General features: G+C 43.4%; 1 protein-coding gene across 7 annotated transcripts in view; it reads left to right on the top strand.

Annotated features, from left to right (window-relative positions):
• Positions 1-20,502, top strand: part of LOC147019454 (plexin-A4-like) — a 537,201-nt gene that overhangs the window by 215,103 nt on the left and 301,596 nt on the right. For all 7 annotated transcript variants that reach the window (XM_085893965.1, XM_085893967.1, XM_085893963.1 and 4 more), the window contains 2 exons: positions 8,538-8,681; positions 15,251-15,351. In XM_085893965.1, the coding sequence (XP_085750091.1) occupies positions 8,538-8,681; positions 15,251-15,351 (245 nt within the window). The remainder of the gene's footprint in view (positions 1-8,537; positions 8,682-15,250; positions 15,352-20,502) is intronic.

Below are 20,502 nucleotides of genomic sequence, written 5' to 3'. Positions count from 1 at the left end.
TGATGGCTAGTGCTGATTAGATTTTGGTCAAAATCGGTCAAAGGTCAAGGTCACAGTGAGGTCAAACATAATTCCGTAAATTCACGTGGAGAAATGGAGTATGTTTGATTCGCTCGACATTACGAGTTCGTTTTAACTTCGATTTAAATTTTGTCTTCGGTTTTTGCGATCGCTTTGGACGTTTAAAACTCGGTTGTCGAAATTCTGGTAAAAATCGGATATTTTGGAGACGTTTTAAGATTGTATAAAAAATATTTCACTCGACGCGTCACGGGTCATTCCATGATGCAGTGCGCTCGAGCAAACGCGTCGTTGAGTTACGTTAAGGTATTATTGCGTGGAGAAATGGAGATTTGTCAGAGGTCAAGTTGACGATTTCGGAAGTACCAGTCTGACTGCTTGTTTGTTTGTTTGTTTGTTTGTAGGCACGATAACTCGAGAACGGAAGAAGCTACCAATGTCAAATTACACCACGTGATTCAGGAGGGTGATGGCTAGCGCTGATTACATTTTGGTCAAAATCGGTCAAAGGTCAAGGTCACAGTGAGGTCAAACATAATTCCGTAAATTCACGTGGAGAAATGGAGTATTTTTGCTTCGCTCGACGTTACGAGTTCGTTTTAACTTCGATTTTAATTTTGTCTTCGGTTTTTGCGATCGCTTAGGATGCTTAAAATTTGGTTGTCGAAATTCTGGTAAAATCGGATGTTTTGGAGACGTTTTAAGATTGTATAAAAAATATTTCACTCGACGCGTCACGGGTCGTCCCATGATGCAGTGCACTTGAGCAGACGCGTCGTTGAGTTACGTTAAGGTATAATTGCGTGGAGAAATGGAGATTTTTGCTTCGGTCGACGTTACGATTTTTGATGGTTTGATACAGAATCATCGTAGAAACTTCTGGTTTGCGTCGCTACCTTCTCGAGAGACAGCTTTTATTAGACAAGGTCAGAGGTCAAGTTGACGATTTCGTAAGTACCAGTCTATGACTGCTTGTTTGTTTGTTTGTAGGCAAGATAACTCGAGAACGGAAGAAGCTACGAATGTCAAATTACACCAAGTGATTCAGGAGAGTGATGGCTCGCGCTGATTAGATTTTGGTCAAAATCGGTCAAAGGTCAAGGTCACAGTGAGGTCAAACATAATTCCGTAAATTCATGTGGAGAAATGCAGTATTTTTGCTTTGCTCGACATTACGAGTTCGTTTTAACTTCGATTTAAATTTTGTCTTCGGTTTTTGCGATCGCTTAGGACGCTTAAAACTCGGTTGTCGAAATTCTGGTAAAAATCGGATGTTTTGGAGACGTTTTAAGATTGTATAAAAAAAATATTCACTCGACGCGTCACGGCTCGTCACATGATGCAGTGCGCTCGAGCAGACGCGTCGTTGAGTCACGTAAAGGTTTTCCGTGTGCGCGCTGATGGTGTTTTCGATAAAGATGGTGTTTCAAAGTCATTTTTTTATCCCAATAAAGGTTATCGTCGCATGCCTGACTCGCTAAGCCGTCGGATTATGTAAAGATTGTTGGTGGATGGCCGAATATTACGGTTTTGTGACTTTGATAAAATAATATAAAATAATTGCGTGGAGAAATGGAGATTTTTGCTTCGGTCGACGTTACGATTTTTGATGGTTTGGTACAGAATCATCGTAGAAACTTCTGGTTTGCTTCGCTACCTTCTCTCGAGACAGCTTTTATTAGGCAAGATCAGACGTCAAGTTGACGATTTCGTAAGTACCAGTCTATGACTGCTTGTTTGTTTGTCTGTCTGCCTGTTTGTCCGCACAGACTTTCGTGTTTTTCTCTGCAACTGCTTGTCGGATTGAGATGAAATTTTCACCATTGGTGCGACTACTCATGCAGAATATTTCAATGATATTACGTCATAGGTCACGTAGTGTGGTAGCCATTTTGGAAAAACGGAAAAACTTTGGACCTCTATCTCTGAAACCGCACAAAGGAAAAAATTGAAACTTGGCACATGGCAAGCACTCCTCATGGGGAATGAGTGTGGTGTGATTTTTTTTTAATGACGTCATAGGTGCCCATCTTATGACGTCATAATTGCATATGTAGAACGCCATATCCGATCAGTAAGAAAATTTTTGATGGTCATTTCGGGATAAAATGGTCCACAGAAAAAAAATCATGACTTCTTCGGTCACATGATTTGGCAGCCATATTGTTTTTTAAAAAACACAAAATCCTCTTCTCTGAAATGGCTGAACAGATCGAGGCGAAACTTTACATGTATGACCACCTCTCCATGAGGAACAAAAGAGCCACACATATGACATCATAGGTCACATGGTTTGGCAGCCATATTGGATTTACCTGAAAACCTATAAAAACTACACCACTCAAAAGAAGTCCTGGTGAGGGTTTGCAATCTCTGATTGCTCTTTTTCTTGTTTTTATCTTTGTTATGCCATGAACAAATTTTGGTACATCACAGGTGATGATTGTTGTGATCAATTTTCATCAAAATAATTTGTGTAGTTTCGGAGCAGAGAGAAAATACCTATTTTAGGGGGTCAATCCACCCCCCCCCCCATCCTGCCTTGACCCCATCAATGAGCGCAGATCTTGACGCGGTCGATACACCTTCGTTTGGTATCAAATATGAAGCTTGTGGCCAAGTTTCATCAAAATCGTGTTTTTGGTTCAAGCGATAATGAGTGTTTACAGACTAACTGACTCACTCACTCATTCACTTACCTACGGGCACTGCTCGATAGCATAAGCTCACCAGTACTAAAGTCCAGATGAGCTAATAATTGGCAATATTAGTAACAAAAATGCTTTCGAGTAAGCCACATTTTATTGACACAGTTTCATAAGTAAGGAAGTTGACATCATACTTAATTTACTCTTCTCATTTTGATTCCTCATCTCACAGGTAAACACGATTTGATCTCCTTTTAAGATCTCCTATGCACGAGGGACCGAGAATGCCAACTCTCATGCCATGCTAATATCCAGGTAAAGTTACCTGATGTAGCTAAATTTAGTAGATGAGTCAGAGACATGGACTCAAGTCAAACTTGACTCAAATTTCTTTTACAATTTGAGACTGCAGAAGCTGAGAATTCTCAACACGATCAAGGACTCGATCCCATAGACTTGAATGTTTCAACTTACGTCTCCAGTGAGTAATTGAGTCATTGGAAATTTAATAGTATGCATTAAATAACATTTCCATGGAAAGGTTAATTAAAGTAACTGAGGGGAAACAACAGATTGGTATAACAGGAGAGTTGTGAGAAGGTTGGTGCTTGGGAATTAAAACTTGTAACTCGACGCTTGACCCACTAAAACTGCGGAATCTTGAGACTCAGGACACCATGATAATGGACTTGAGACGTGAGTCTCGACTCAAGATTCGATACTTGAGACTTGACACCGGGTCTACGATCCAGTGGCCCTGCTAAAAGCCATTTTCATGGTTTATTTATTTTCTCGTATATTTGGTAAGCTTACAACATATGGGTGAAAAAAAGCAAAATAGAAAAATACAAAGTAATGTTTAAGGAATTATGAGCTTTGGTAAAAAAAAAATATATATATATATATATATATATATATATATATATATATATATATATATATTGTCCTTATTGAGAAGACGAATGGATCGTGGATTAAGAGAAGGTGGTATTATTTTTGTCAGACGAGGGAAAGGATGGAGCGTGGGAGTAGGCACGGATACATGCCGAACATCGGACCATGCACGGCCAAAGAACCAACCAACAGTTCTTCATCCAAAGTTAAAATTCATGAATCGTTAAGACATTTAAGAAACAAATGAGAAGAGTGCATTCTGGCCACTGTGAATGCAGTTAACAGCACCATGGGAGCCATGGGGGATTTGGATTAGGCTCAGGAATTATAGACATTGTCACAAAGGTTTCCTTTGAGCCACTCAGAGAGGTGGTGAAACCAGAGAAAGTGTAGAAAGAATGTGGGTTTGCAGGAGTCGTTACCTCGGCAAGGTGCATGAAGGATTTCAAGAAATCTGTAGGCACAGAAAAGGTGGACTTAATGGTGTGTGTATATTTAGTGCAACTCAAACTGATTAGCACTATCGACGGACTTTTCGGAGCTCAAATCAACAGAAAGCCCCCCTGCCCCCCTTAAGTGACCCCGAAGTAAATGTTTGTTCGGCCCACTCTGGCTAAGCTTGGCTGGAGACGCAATCACTCAATGCTCATATAGAAGCATGCTGTTCAATTGCTGGGCCAAAGTGTAATGCTGTCTGTTGTCCTGCATCCAGTAATCAGGTCCACTGCTGTTTGGGTCTCACACACGTAATTGCACTTTTGCTCAACCTGGCAGAGATTGCTTTCCTCGATGTAATGCTTCCCCAGAGATGGTATTGTAAATTTGTGGCTATTTTGTTTGCCATGTCATTAGGTGCTCATGCGTGCTTCCGTTTGAAATTTCGAAATGACGTCAGAGTGCTAAATGAGGACTTTTGTTCATGTGCTGTGTGGGTGTTTACAGCAACTTGGTTCTGCTCACAGGGCACTTTTAACCTGCCGTTACTTGCACGAAATCTGAATCGTCTTTTAAGCATACTTTTCAGTGTTATGAAAGAGTGACAATTTAAACATAGGTTAACCAGAATTGTTGTGTTCCTGAATGCAAATCGGACTCCACGTTAATGTAGGACCACGATAAATATCCATGGATGAGCGGTGTCGAGTTCGTACCGTTTTCTGTTCATACAACTGGAGGCCGCAGTGAATATATAAAAAAAACACACACACACACACACACACACACACACACACACACACACACACACACACACACACATATGGATGCTTATTTTAATCAATCGATGCAACAATCGAGTATAATTACCCTCACGGAAGGAAAGGGAATTGCATTTGGGTCCGTTTGTTTGTCTGTCTGTTTGTTTGTTTGTCCGCAACTGCTTGTGGGATTGAGTCGAAATTTTCACCATCGGAGCGACTACTCATGTAGAATGCTATAATGATAATTGTGACGTCATAGGTCACGTGGTGTGGCTGCCATGTTGGAAAAACGGAAAAACTTTGGACTTCTGTAACTCTGAAACGGCATCAAGGAAAAAATTGAAACTTGGCACATAGCAAGTACTCCTCATGTGGACTTTTACATATTTTACACATATGACCGCCTATCCATGAGGAACTAAAGGTTCATGCATATGATGTCATCATAGGTCACATGGTTTGGCAGCCATATTGGATTTACCCTAAAACCTATAAAAAATAATCTCCAGAATGGCTGGACAGATCAAGGGAAAACTTCAAGCAAATGTTCCCCAAGCCTTGGCTGTACAAGTTTTTTGAGGAATAATTGATAGGTCACATGGTTTGGCAGCCGTATTAGATTGAAGAGAAATAATAATATCCCTTCCGGAACCACTTAATCAATCGATGTGAAACTTCACAATTATGATCTAGTGGTGATGAGGAATATATGTTTTACATTTCAACTTGATCGGATGCATGATCTGGCAGCCAGAATTATTATTTTTTTTTTGATGTGGGTTTTTTATTTTTATTTTTAATTTTTTTTGAATAAGGCTCACCTGGCTGTGCCTGGATGGGTTTGAGGCTCGAGGTGTAGCAGCTGAAATGTGAATTCTATCCAGGTTCCTCCTGATGACTTCATCTTTGCTTTTTGCTTGTTCGGGTTCCTTCTGATTACACCAATGCAGGACTACCTATTTGTTCTTCCATTTGATAAGAATTGAATTTATTTTAATCCCATTCTAAATTCAATTTAATAATGAATAATAATAATAATACAAAAAACGTCATGGGTCAGGGTCAGGTGTCCAATCAAAGCTGGGTTGCATCAAAGCAGGACGTCTTTGTACCCGGTTATCACTGCCAGCAGTTATGGTTGTTATATATGTTATGGTATATCAACCATAAAGTGGTTGTTATAATTGTGTCTGTTTTTAATTGTCACACACCAGTGCACAAACACCACATAAAACAAGTCCTGGCGAGGGTCTGCAATCTGTGATTGATATTTTTCTTGTTTCTCTTGTGGTTTCTCTTGTGGTTTATAAAAACAAACAATATATTTATAACAGCCCTCACAGCTCCCCCATAGATCCCCCTCCCACCTCCTACCCCTCTCAACGTGATCAATAATAAATATCATCATTTAAAACTTGCGCAATACATTCACAGGGTCCAGATATGTCGTTCCCATTGGTGTTCAGAAGCACCTCATCCAGATATACAGCGGATTCTCTGGTAGCGATCCAGGGTGGGGTTGTAAAACACACATCCCTCCACTCGGGCCTTGCACCGGCCCACATGGTCAGGAGTTTGTAGTACAAGCAGCTTCCCGTTCGACGAGCTGCGAAAGTTCTCCGACTCTTCTGTTGTGCAGAGGCACGGCCCTTTCTCCTCGGTACTATTCCAAGTATTTCAGCTTATTTCAGAAGCCCGGTGAGCTATTGCAAGTAACAATCCTTATATACCACAAACAATATACTTTATGATGCCCTGAACGCCAGCATTTCTCGGTGTTTCTGTGCATGCACGCGAGCATCTTGGGGGTGGGGGGGGGGGTCGAGGGAGACGCCATTTTGCATTTGCCATATGGAATGCAAGAGATTGCTTTTTTTTTTATGAGGGCTCCTCTTTTGCTCCAACGAAGATTTAACATGCGGTAACATCACCTATTTGCTTCCCACGGCAGTTAGCATACATCTATCAACATTCTGTTTATTCCATCCAGTTTCTAATGAGGCAGCGATGGACTTGGGATGCTGAGGGGTTAAGAATAAAAAGACTGACTCATTCACCTAACTGGTGTGGTTTTGATTCCTATGATCATTCTCAGAACAGGGTCTATCAGTGGTCCTGTCTTCAGTTCTCTATCATGCTAAATATTTCCAGGCACCAACAGTAAAAAGAAGGCCTTTGTGCCGTTACCTTGGATTACTAAGGAGTGAAGGAAATACTTCTTCCCACCTTGTTGGCATGGGCCGACCATACAGAAAATGTTCAATGCCTCCAGTTCAAGTCGTCCACGATGGGGGATACTGAAAGAACACCTTCCTGTCTCACTGCATAAAATGTCAAAGACAAGGTGGTCAGCGAGAATTGACTGTGTAAGACCAATTGCACAGCATTTGGATAGTGTTTGTCATATGTGTTTAGCACTGATTACAAAAAATACTAAATGAGCAGTTTGAAATGGGGGCCTACATTTCCCATCTGGCCTGGGCCTATTACCAGCTTTGCACTGACCTACTTGACTAACAGGGTACGGTTTAACATGCAGGCAGGGCTTTGTGCTGTCCAAGGCATGTGATCATTCGTGCTCGTGTACCCTCGGCAATGCATGCGATCTGTAACCTTGCCACAGGTGTTCCACGAGCCGAGAAATCCAACATGGCTTCGCAAAACATCACTTCAATAATTCCTTGATTTTACCCTTTTCTCTCGCTCTCTCTTCTATCCGCCGATCTCGTTATTCACAAAACCACATAAAGTTTTAAGCTCATTGGCTCGATTCATCGAAGTGTGTTAATGGCATGAGGATTTAATTGGCTGCACAATGATGCTTAAGTGAATGATTTGGATCTAGCCTTGGCTGGTCATGTACTCCGCTCCACAGATCTGTAACGTCATGGCTTTGAGAATATTTATTTCGTCTTCCTGGTTTGTTTGTTTGTTTGTTTTTGCTTTGTCTTTTTTCCACTCTTCTTTAAAACCCTTTCTTATGCATTGTCATGTGATTCGCTGCACCATACCTTGCAAGCGACATGCGATGTCGACCCGGTTAACGGCTGCACGGTGAGATTAGCAAAACCACAGGTGTGCAAGCAAAGTAATAGCCTGAGATGTTGGTGGAGGGGGGCATCACCCGAAACAACTGGTGGTAAGGGCCAAATTGCTTGGACACAGGGAAGCAATTCCGCGTGTTGGATTAATGGGGAATGAACGGGAGCAGAGGTAAGTGGACAACTTTTATTTAGGGATGTGGACGAGGACACAATTCGTGGAGTCCTGAAAAAGAACGGCCAGGGCATCAAGGCCATACTTTTCAAAACAACCCTTAATTATGTGCAAATCAATGTGATGCAATTATTAGCGGCAGTTATTAGCATTATCATCAGTCGAGTGGAGTGTCCGTGAATACCTGGTAATTTGGTTCCCACTGGGATGATTTCATCTTCGTTTCTGCGCAATTTAAATGCCAGACAATCTTGTGAAAAGAACAGCGCGAGTTGTTTTTAACGTCACGTGACGGTAGTTGTTTTTAACGTCACGTGACAGCTCTTATATTTTACTTGTGATTTACCAAACTCTGCGCTCTTTCTCTTTGGTAAAATATCGTGGTGTTTTGGATATGATTATTGCCTTTTGACTTGTGTACTTAGATTAAATTGTCAGCCATTTGTCCCGAACCCATGTGTTCCGCTCATTTGCAGAGGTACTCGTCCGTTTGCTTAGTGGTGGAGACAGCGGTGCGAGGTTGTGGTTGTACACCAATTGCTATTGCCATGATTTTCAGGTGCGAGTGGATGGCAGTACAGGTGCCGGGTGGCCGACTGCGTGGCAGTATGAGGTGGTGGCCGTTGACCCAGGAAGATCCTTATTGAGAGATCTAGCCTTCAGCCCGAACCATCAGTACATATACACTCTGTCGGAGATGCAGGTGAGTGTTAATCTCAGGCTTCTGCATTTAGAGGACGTTTGAAGTTTTTATTTGACCAGGACGAGATTAGCTCTTCAGATTTCGTTGAAATATTGTCATTGTTTCGGGAATATGTTCAAATTAATTGCCATGTATGCAGATACTAAAACTAGAATGCCCACTCGGTGGAGTGCCATTAAATATCATAGTGCCATAAAAACATGCGGTGGAGCGCATACCTGCGCCAGGCTGAACAGTTTACGTTTTGTATCCCAATGATAGGCCAGATCTGCATCCACACCTGAACCTAAATCTAATTGGCTTGTTCTTGTCACCGAGCCAACTCATCCACCAAGTTTTGTCCTAATCTGCCCACAACTTTTTGAGATATCATGCTACGTTTCGTTTTTGGCCCCATCACTCAATGTTGAGGAATCGCTTCAAAAAATGCTCGTATCCGGATCCAGATTTGGATTTTCACCAAAATCGAACCTATTCGTCCTCGTCAGACACCCAACCTGTCCAACCAAGTTTCGTGCAAAGCTGTCCATAATTTTTTTAAGATATCCTGCCCTACAGCCAAACAGACAGACAGGGGAGAAAACACAACCTCCATACACTTTTGGTGATGGAAGTAATAAAATAAAACTTAGAGCCCATTATTTTAATATTATTTCAGGGAGTGGACGGATTCGATGAAACATGACTCAGCTATTCATCGTAACACTACTTGTGTGTAGAATGAGAGATTGACACCAGCTGTTGTCACTAGCAAGTCATTGCTTAATGGATGCTCATTAAATAAACAGGAACACATGTATGAGGATCAGGGTGAGATAGGGGAGCACAAGCCGGTACCGGCAGCACCAAAAGCTGGTTGAATCCAGAAGCATTGTCGGCATGAAAATCTCAAAAAGTGCTATTTCAAATTGATGGCTTTGGTTTATTCATTTACCTTCAATAAAATCCTTATTCGCATCTATTCCGAAGTTTCCTGCCACTGTAGCCATAAATTGTTGAAACCACGTGAGCCTGCGGCACCGTGATCGATACTTGATTGTGTGGGCTATTGCTTGGGTGGTTTTACGAGATCATAATTTTCTTTCCCACCTATTGTTGTTTTGTTATTGTTCACATTCTACTTTGTTATTATTTTTTTTAAACTTTAAATTGGAAAGAATCTTTTCTTCCCACAACATCCGAGGCTCATGGAGGAGCTTCATCGCAGTGTCTGAGGTTCGCAGAGATGATTCCTATGCTTCGCAAAAGGCATGAACATTAGTATTCAATTGACAGATTAATGTGTAGCATATGATGATCTATTTTGTGTGGCCCATGTGTCATTATATATCGGAGCAGACTGAACATGAACCAGGACTGCACTCTATGCTTAATATTGGTTATACATTCCAAATGATTGATCTCCACAGGGCCTTTTAAAGCAAGGGATTTAACAGAGCATACTTCTGTATAATATGGCTTTTAATGTACAGATACTACAATGGCACTTGGAAGAGCGTATACCTCCACCAGCCAGGCTGAACAGTTTACGTTTTGTATCCCACTGATAGGCTGGATCTGGATCCGTACCAGAACCAAAATGTAATGGGCTGGTTCCAGTTACCTCCCAAACTTATCCACCAAGTTTTGTCCGAATCCGTCAACAACTTTTTGAAATATCACACTGTATATCGTTTTTGGACCTATCTCTCAATGATGAAGAATCACTTTAAAATAAAAAAAATAAAAATTGTCATATCAGGATCTGAATCGGGATCTTCATCAAAATCAAACCGATTTGTTTTTGTAACTCACCCAACCGGTCCACAAAGTTTCATCCAAATCCGTCCATAACTTTTTGAGATATCCTGCACACAAACAAACAAACAAACAAACAGACAAGCCGGTAGGCGACGAGGGATTCGCGAGGATCGAAGCGCTGGAGACGATGCTTTTCATTCTGACCGATCCACCGACGAAGATTCATTGCCAAGACGTATTGGTTCACATACAATTGTTCCTCTGCCTGGCAAGATTTTTCCTATTGCGTATTTTGCCAACAGTCTTCACTTCCGGTTCCGGGTTTGGAGCATCGAGAGGTCTTCTTAGGAGCTCTCTGCTGACGATCTCAAAGATAAGTTTCCGGTCGTTATTTGTCCCGTTTTAACTGTTTATTTTTCTCACCTATATATTATTGTGCGTTCCCAGTTCGGTTTTGTTTCAAAAATCGTGCTATTTTGTGAGTTTTTGTCGACGTTGTGTTACCGGGTGTTTGAGGCCTAGGCTTGAGGCCAACCGGTTCCCCTCAGTGTACGATCATTTTATTTGTTTTTTCTCCCCATTACCTTCAATTTCTATCTTCCCCACTTTTCTAACGTCCCCCATTTCTCCCAACTAATCTCTATTTCTTATCTTCAAGAAAAAAAAAACCCGCCACCTTTCTCCTCATTTTGCTTCTTCTTCTTCTTCAACGCCTCTTCTTCCTCTTATTCTTCCTCCTCCTCCTCTTCTTCTTCCTCGATTTTTTTTCTACAACACTTCCATGACCTAATATGTTGAAAACTCTCTCAAACATTAATAATAATAACAAAAACGAAATCTTATAATGCTTCATCTTCCTCTCACACATGTGGTACTCTTTACTGTTTCATAATGCACGACTCTTCTGCTATTTTAACAGACTGCTCTCATTTCGACCTCTCCTTCATTCCTTGCCTAAAAAATCCAACTGTTACAGTGTTTGTTCTCTCCATTCTCTGAATTCGCCTTCATTGCATCCACCAAGAATTGTGTTAAATCACATCTCTGACTTAAAACTTTTAAAAACCCCAGTTTGCTATGAATGTTCGCTTTCCATCAACCATTCTTTTTTTCCAACTTCAGTGCCAACTCACCCCTCTCACCCCTCACTCTCACTCTCAAAGCAACCATCCCACTCTTCTCCCTCCAAGCCTCCCTCTCACCTCTCTCAAAAATTCCCCCCTCACCTTTGTCCCACCTTTCATCCCCCTCACTCATCCTTCTCAAAGTTGCCCCCCCCCTCTCTTCCACAAAGCTGTCTCCTTCCACTGCCCTCTCACCTCCATCTCTTCACTCCACCTCCTCAAATCCTCAACTGCCTTCTTCCCCCTCTCTTGTCCCCCCTCTCCCCCAGCACCACAGAGCCTTTTCTCCTTCTCATCCGGCCCCCTCCCCTTGCTATTCTGCAATCCCCCACACTCTTTCAGCAACTCTCCTTACCTCCCCTCCTCACCCCTTGTCCTACCCTATATCTTCATTAAAAATGTGGAACTCAAATATCCGGGGCCTTCGCTCAAACCTTTCAGATCTTTCCATACAGGTTACCACTGACAAACCAGATATAATCTGCCTAACAGAAACTTTCCTCCCTCAAGACGTGTCTGACTACCAAGTATCTCTCCCTGGTTACTCCCTCCTCCGGTATGACAGACCTGAGCCTCGTCCTGGTGGAGGAGTTGCTCTCTTCATCAAAGACTCTATTCCTCACTCTCTATGCACTGCTCTCACTCCCCCACACCCCCAGGAATACCTCTGGCTACAGCTTCCCCTCCACTCCCACCTCATGTTTATATGTGTACTGTACCGTCCACCTAACAGTGATGACTCCATCTACACCTCACCATCTGAAAACATGGACCATCTTCTATCTTCTCATCCAAACTCTCTCTTCCTCTTATGTGGCGATTTAAATTGTCATCATGCCAGTTGGCTAGGTGTGGGCACCTCTCTCACCTGTCATGGCACCTCAGCAAAAGCTTTCTGCGACTCATTGGGACTGACTCAATCAGTCAACTTCCCGACCCGGATCTCAACCAATGGTACCCCATCTCTTCTGGATCTCATTTTGACAAATTTCCCTGACAATATCTGCTGCTCTTCCCTCCGCTCCAATCGGTTCTTCTGACCACGTCCTTGTCAAAGTGGACATCTCTCTGGCTGTTATCAGAGAACCACCTCACCGCCGTCGAGTCTGGCGTTTCAATCAAGCCGACTGGCAGGGTCTCCAAGCAGCCATCAAACTTATAGACTGGTCTCCTATCGCAACTTTCTCCAACATCAACTCATCCTGGGAATTCTTTCAAAGAAACTTGCTCTCCCTCATGCACAGATTTATATCCTCTCGTCTTCAGTTGCCCTACCCTTCCTCCCGTCCTTGGTTTACTGAAGCTTGTGGCAAGGCAGTTGTCCTGAAACAACTTGCCTTAGCCTCATGGAAAGCAAACCCAACTGAGGGCAATCTCAGTTCCTTCCATAAAGCTCGGAACAAGTGTGTATCTACCCTCAGGAGAGCCAGAAAACAATATCTTTCTCACCTCAAGTCTGAACTCTCAAACCTCTCTCCCTCCTCAAAATCCTGGTGGCGTCTAATCAAATCTCTTTCTAGTGTATGTTCCCCCTCCATCCCTTCCCTTACCTCAAATGGCCGCACTGCTGATACCGCATTTGATACAGCTGAATGCCTAAACTCGGTGTTTGCAGCTAAATCTTGTGTCAAAAACCCATCACTTTCTCTACCCACCTTACCCAGTCACACCCAACTGTCCCTGGACTCTGTGTCCTTTTCTCCTGACAATGTGGAGAGCTTTCTGTCAAACTTCGACTCAGATTCTGCAACCGGTCCAGACGGCATCAGCCCACGTGTCCTCAAAGCATGCTCTTCTGCTCTTGCTCACCCTCTCTCTGTTCTATTCACCCTCTCATTTGCTCAACGTCATCTGCCATCTGCTTGGAAATCTGCAAACATAACTGTCCTTCATAAAAAAAGGTGCAAAAACAGATCCCTGCAACTACAGACCAATCAGCCTTCTCCCAATCATCAGCAAGGTTATGGAATCCATCATTGCTTCAGACATCAAATCCTTCCTCTTCTCCAATGGCTTGATTTCCGATCATCAATTTGGTTTCAGACCAGGTCACTCTACCCTGGATATGCTGCTTCTGCTCTCCCAACAAAGGATGGAGGTCCTCAATGCTGGACAGGAAATCCGAGCCGTATCCCTGGACATTTCACATGCTTTTGATAGTCTGGCACCCTGCCCTACTCACCAAACTCTCTTCCCATGGTATCCAAGGCCATCTCCACTCATGGCTCGCAGACCTCCTTTTTTCATAAGCCACACCCACTTTCCATAAGCCGTGCCCACTTCCCTATGCCACACCCACTTTCCTACGCCACTCCCACTTTTCATCAACCACGTTGACTTTCCCTAAGCTCCGCCCACTTTCCTAAGCCCCTCATTAAAAATGACGGAGAATAGACACCCGATTTTTGAAGGACTACCATTTGAAAAATAAAACCTCAATCAAAAATCGGCTTGAGTAAAATTTTCTAAATATCTCGAAGTGTTTCATTGCGAAGTCTCGTTCCTCTACATTCAAAACTGAAGGACAAGTATTTAAAATACTGTACGCGGTTTTTCGGCCGCTACACAGCAACGGGTGGTTGCTTGGCAACGGAATTCAAACGCGCACATTCCCAGTTTTATATTCTACATGTTGGCAAAGTTTCATCGAAATCGGTTTGCTGGTTCGTGCTGTGGAGCCTCGCGTTGCAGAAACACACACACACACACACACACACACACACACACACACACACACACACACACACACACACGGAAAACCCGACAATAAGGGATATCGAGCATATATAGCGAATCCAACAATGAGACAATCAGAGGTGAATACACAACCTCCATCCACCTTCGATGGTGGTGGTAATGATTTTCGATAACTCAACGAGTGCAAACACATGTAAAGAGTCTCTGATCTGTTTGTCTTGCAGACGCTATGCCCTTTTAAAGCAAGGGCTTTGTTGCACTGTTATCAAGTTCACAAAGCAGTACTCAGACGAGTGGGTTGATAAAAAAATGTATATATGTGGAAACGCTTCGATCGACACCAATGTTGTGGTGTTGAGCCTCGTGTGCAGTTCAACTCATCAAAATGTGTCCGCTTGAGTTGGTGTTTGATGTTTTCGATATTTAATGGCACTTCTGCTTTGGTTGACACTGTCGACAGAGAATCACAGGTCGCTGATGGTGAGGCTGAAACGTTCAAGAAACTGAACTTCTTCCAGTGACTGACCACCGAAACAGATGGGTGGGTTAGTTTGGCAATCTCTCCAGAATGACGGAGTGAAAAAGCGAGATTTTCCATGATTGAAGGACATCTCCCATTTATTGGATGAGTATCTGATCAATTCCAGATCAACAGAGAGTGACGCAGCTGCAGTCTGCCTTGCGGTGGGATGGGATATTGTAAGGCACAATGTGGTGTCATCTGCAAAAACGAAGAGAAGCTTTTGAGAGCATCAGAAATATCATTTATATTTATAAATATTGTTTAAGTTGTCCAAGACATATTGAAAAGCATATTATGTTGGCAAAGTATTTCAATACATAAAAGCTGGCCAAGTACAAAAAATATGGAACGGCAGAGGGGTGCGAAAAAATGAATAGGTGGGACGTTTAGCAAAATTCAGTGGCGATTGATAAGATTATGCTTGTGCTGGTCTGGTCTGGTCACTTGTGCAATATGCAGACATTGTTGTGGGTGTGGTCATGCAGGTTTCTCGTGTGCCTGTGGAGCGCTGTGACCAGTACAGTACGTGTGAGAGGTGCCTGGGTGCAGGAGATCCACATTGTGGGTGGTGTGTTCTGCACAGCAAGTGAGTGATACTGTTTGCATCCTCTTGGGATGTTCAGAGGGATAGCAGGAAGGTTTGCTCTCATTTATGAGAAATGTGACACACTTGCATACATATGTACATGCATATCCACTCATGCAACAAATGGGCATCACTCAAGCAACACCAAACTCTACCACACCATGTCAGCTCCCTGCCTCACCATGCATCTCAGGCATACTGCCCAGCAATGACGCATCTGCCCACTCGCAAACAATGCAACCAGCTTGATACTTGGTCTCACCTATGCATTGTCGAGGGAATCCAGAAAGGAGGGTGAAGCAATGTGGTGTGCTCTCATATGAATGCGTGCATCAAATTATTTGCACAACCACTGATATGTTACCACCTCATACAAACTGATTGTGGAATGGACAGATGGATGATGGTGTGCTGAAGGTCTAATCGTCCAAAAATTCCCCACACGAGCATATGGCTAGAAATGGGTCCTGAACTGGATATAAAATGGCTGTCACATGTCGAGCTTTTTCTCACTCGCTTCTGTTCCATGCTGACGAGGGCCAATAAGCCCGAAACATGTGTCTGTGGATGTTCCCTCTCCAAGGTGGAATGGCCTATAAAATTGAGAAGTAAATTCTCTTCCCAGTCTTGGCTGCAGTTCAATCCCACCGGGAAGTAGGGGGCTGTATCTTTATTAAGTATGTATCTAACAGCCCATGCAACTGTTTTGCCATAAAAGCCTTAAAAACAAAATCGACCCAAATATATGTATATATATATATATATATATATATATATATATATATATATATATATATATATATATATATATATATATATATATATATATATATATATCTGTATGTAACAAGACCCATTCACATCTCTCACATGAAATTTGGAGGGAAAAATCAATCAACTCAAGCTGATTCGTTAATCCCTTAAATTACAGGTGAGAAATGTGTTTGGGTCTTGTTTTTTTAATGATAATGGCTATTGGCATTCTGTGTGGTACAGTACATGCTTGGGAGCCTCAGTGGTGCGTATTTTTGTCGACACTGTCGCTGATGACTCGTGAACAAGTGATGAAACTGGATCTGTGGCCAAGGGGGATGTGTGGCATTGGGATGTTCATGTATGTACAACTTGTGAATGTTTGCAACTTCAGAGCAACCCAGGTAGGGTTTGAAACAGCAAAGGGCTCACCTTGTGTACCTTTCCTTGGTTGATTTATGCAACTTTTCTGGCTCGAAGAGGATGGGAGGAGCCAATTTTTTCTATATAAATATATATATATATATATATATATATATATATATATATATATATATATATATATATATGTGTCCATCCATTGGGACCATACTCTGTGCAGAGCGTTGGTGCTGCCTAAGCAGTCTCTTTGGCTATTGGGCACAGTCCTGGACAGGTCGCCACTCGAACACAGGATACCAACCCCACCTCATATTAATTCAACATCTGAGTGGGATTTGAACTCAGGATCCTAGGATCCCAACCCCACAACCCTCACCATTAAGCCAACACGTTCCTCAACAACTATAAAGACGTTCACACATTGTACACACATGTGTTTTTTGCTATAAACCCCCTCACCTACCGGACCGGTTTCATATTGTGGCGAATCATCAGCGATAGCATAGACAGCAATGCATACCAACGAGGCTCCCAAGCAAGTACCACGTGCAAACGTCAAAAGCAGTCGATATATGAATAAAGAAAGACCCACCCACATCTCTCACCTGTGGATGGAGTGAATAGCCAATCAGCTCTCACCTTATCAACAAAACCCAGGTGGCTAGGATTATGAAAACAATTGACCCATCCCACACTCCTCCAGCCAAAGAAGCTGCATAAAGTAACCCAAGAAGACCTATGGAAGGTAAGCACTATGCTGTTTCAAACCCATCCCAGAGTTCCTCCACAGCTATATCGACGTTCACACATAGTACACACATGAGAATCCCAATGCTACACATCCCCTCAGCTACCAGACCGGTTTCATCGCTTATTGGCGAATCATCAGCAATACTTGGGTTTTGTTGATTTGTTGGGGGTAGTTGCTCTCACCTCATCAACTAAACCCACCTGGGTTTTTGTTGCCCGATAGCCTGGAATGAAGTTGCGTTAAATGAGAGTTTTTCCACCTTTATTTACACATTTTAACCCACAACTTTCAAGTGAAAAACAAATTCCACAAGTTTCAGCAAATTAATAAAAAATACAAAATGAGAATATCTTAGTTGGATGAGTGTCCACCGCCCCTTTATAATAACACATATAAATTTGTTCAGGTGTAATAAATCACCTTCAAAATCACACACCAAGTTAATTGGCCTCCACCTGTGTTAATATAAATTGCAGTCATTCTGATTATTTCAGAATAAAATCAGCTGTCCCTGTAGGTTTCCTCTGCTCGGTAGTACATTTCACAGCAAAGACTCAACCATGAGACCCAACGAGCTTTCAAAAGACCTCTCGGATAAAGTAAAGTAATGGAAAAGCATAAATCCAGGGATGGGTATAAAAATATTTCAAAAGCCTTGAATAACCCTTGGAGCACAGTCAAGACAATCATTAAGAAGTGTAAGGCATATTATACCACCAAGACCCTGTCTAGATCAGGTCGTCCCTCCAAACTGGATGACCAATCAAGGAGGAGATTGATCAGAGAGGCCACCAAGAGGTGAATAGCAGCTTTGAAAGAGCTATATGCCTTCATGGTAATGACTGGTCACTGTGTGCATGTGACAACAATATCCCAAGCACTGCACAAGGCTGGCCTGTATGGTTGGGTGGTACGAAGGAAGCCATTCCTCAAAAATCCCACCTTGAATCCTGTTTGAGGTCTGCAAGAAACCACTGCGGAGATTCTGAAGCCATGTGGCAAACGTTTTGTGGTCTGTTGAAACCAAGATGGAACTTTTTGGCCTAAAAGCAAAAGGTTATGTTTGGCACAAATCAAGCACAGCACATCTCCCAAAGAACACCATCCCTACTGTGAAGCATGGTTGCGGCAGCATCATGTTATGGAGATGTTTCTCATCAGCAAGGACTGGTGCACATTTCAGGATAGAAGGGAAAATGGATGGAGCAAAATTCAGAAAAATCCTAGAGGAAAACACGCTGCCCTCTGCAAGAAAGCTGAAATTGGGACAGAAGTTCACCTTTCAGCATGACAACGTCCCAAAGCACACAGCCGAAGCTACACTGGAGTGGTTAAGGAACAAAAAGATAAATGTCCTTGAGTGGCCCAGTCAGAGACCCGACCTTAATCCAATCGAAAATCTGTGGCATGACTTGAAGATTGCTGTCCATCAACGCTCCCCATGCAACTTGACTGAGCTTGAACAGTTTTGTACAGAAGAATTGGCAAATATTATCCAATCAAGGTGTGCAAAGTTGATAGAGACCAATCCCAACAGACTCGCAGCTGTAATTGCTGTCAAAGATGCTTCCACCAAGTATCAACTCAAGGGGGGATGGACATTTATCCAACCAAGATATTCTAGTTTTGTATTTTTAATTAATATTTTGAAATTTATAGAATTTATTTTTCACTTGGAAGTTGTGGTTTACAGGTCAGGTCAGGTATGGGAGCATGTGCCAGAACAGCGCGTCGCTGCGTCCACTTTCCGCCGGTACTCCAGGGGCCTCCGTCTGGCCATCCCCCAGGCAGATGCCAGGCCCATCCCCATCTCCTTGAGATGATGGTCAACCTGCTGCAACCATGAGGCACGTGGTCGGCCCACTGGCCTCCTCCACTCATGAGACTCCCTCGCTGAGAGAATCTGGTGAGCAGGATCAGCGTCAGGAAAACGAGCCACATGTCCATACAGCCGCAGCTGACGCTCACGGACTATGCAGGTAACAAATCTCATCCGAGTCTCTCTCAGCAACCGCTCGTTGGACACAAAATCCGACCAGCGATAGCCAAGGATTCTCCGAAGAGACCTGGTACCAAAGGAATTAAGTCTCCGTCTCAGATCCTTGGTCAAAGTCCAAGTCTCGCACCCATAGAGCAAGACTGGAAGTACCAAGGACCTGAAGACTCGGACTTTCGTCCTCCCGCACAGGTACCGGCAGCGCCACACCCCATGATCCAGTGAATCCATGACTCCCCAGGCCCGACCCAGACGTCTATTGACCTCCGGCTCACAACCTGCGGAGACATGAATATCACTGCCAAGGTAAGTGAATCTATCCACGACCTCAACATCCTCACCACAAACAGACACAGACAGGACAGCAGCATCCAAGATGTCACCGAAAGCCTGGATCTTTGTTTTGACCCAAGAAATCCGTAATCCCAACGGCTCCGACTCCTCATTCAGCACCTCGAGGGCCCCCAAGAGGATGTCTAAAGTCTCCGCAAAGATGACTGCATAATCTGCAAAATCAAGGTCCGAGATCTTGACATTGCCAAACGATGCACCGCAACTTGATCTCTCCGACATCCTCCCAAAAATCCAGTCCATACAAGTGCTGAAAAGTGTGGGGGCCAGTACACATCCCTGACGAACTCCAGTAACAACTGGAAATAAGTCAGAGATGGTACCACCACACTTCACAGCACTCTCAGTACCAGAGTAGAGTTCAGACATCAGATCGATCAGTTTCGGTGGCACCCCACGAAGACCAAGAATCCTCCAGAGGACATCCCGATTCACTGAATCGAACGCTTTACAGAGATCAACATAGGCTGCAAGCAGCCCCTGCCGAAACTCTCGTCTGCGTTCGGTGAGGACACGAAGTGCAAGGATACGGTCAATCGTTGACCTCTTTGGTGTAAAGCCTGACTGCTCTGGACGCTGGTGCTCAAGCAGATGGTGGCGAACCCTATCAAGAATTATCCGAGCAAAGACCTTGCCCGGCACTGAGAGCAGCGTCACCCCTCGGTAGTTGTTGCAGTCTTGGCGATCACCCTTCCCTTTCCAGAGAGGGACAACAAGGCCCCTCTTCCAGTCAGTTGGGATGATGCCTGTGTTCCAGGCAGAGCACAAAACTGCATGCAACGACACGAGTGCAGCATTTCCACCAGCCTTGAGAAGTTCGGCATGGATGCCACAGATCCCTGGAGCTTTGCCCCGTTTCAACTGGTTCACCGCAGCCCGTGTTTCCACAAGCGATGGTGGACCACAGTTGATTCGAGGG

The sequence above is a fragment of the Eptatretus burgeri genome, chromosome 9 (assembly GCF_056783735.1).
Source record: "Eptatretus burgeri isolate ZD-2024b chromosome 9, Ebu_testis_v1, whole genome shotgun sequence".
NCBI classification, from domain to species: domain Eukaryota; kingdom Metazoa; phylum Chordata; class Myxini; order Myxiniformes; family Myxinidae; genus Eptatretus; species Eptatretus burgeri.
Note: the sequence above shows the minus strand (reverse complement) of the source record. Positions and strands in the feature narration are given on the sequence as shown.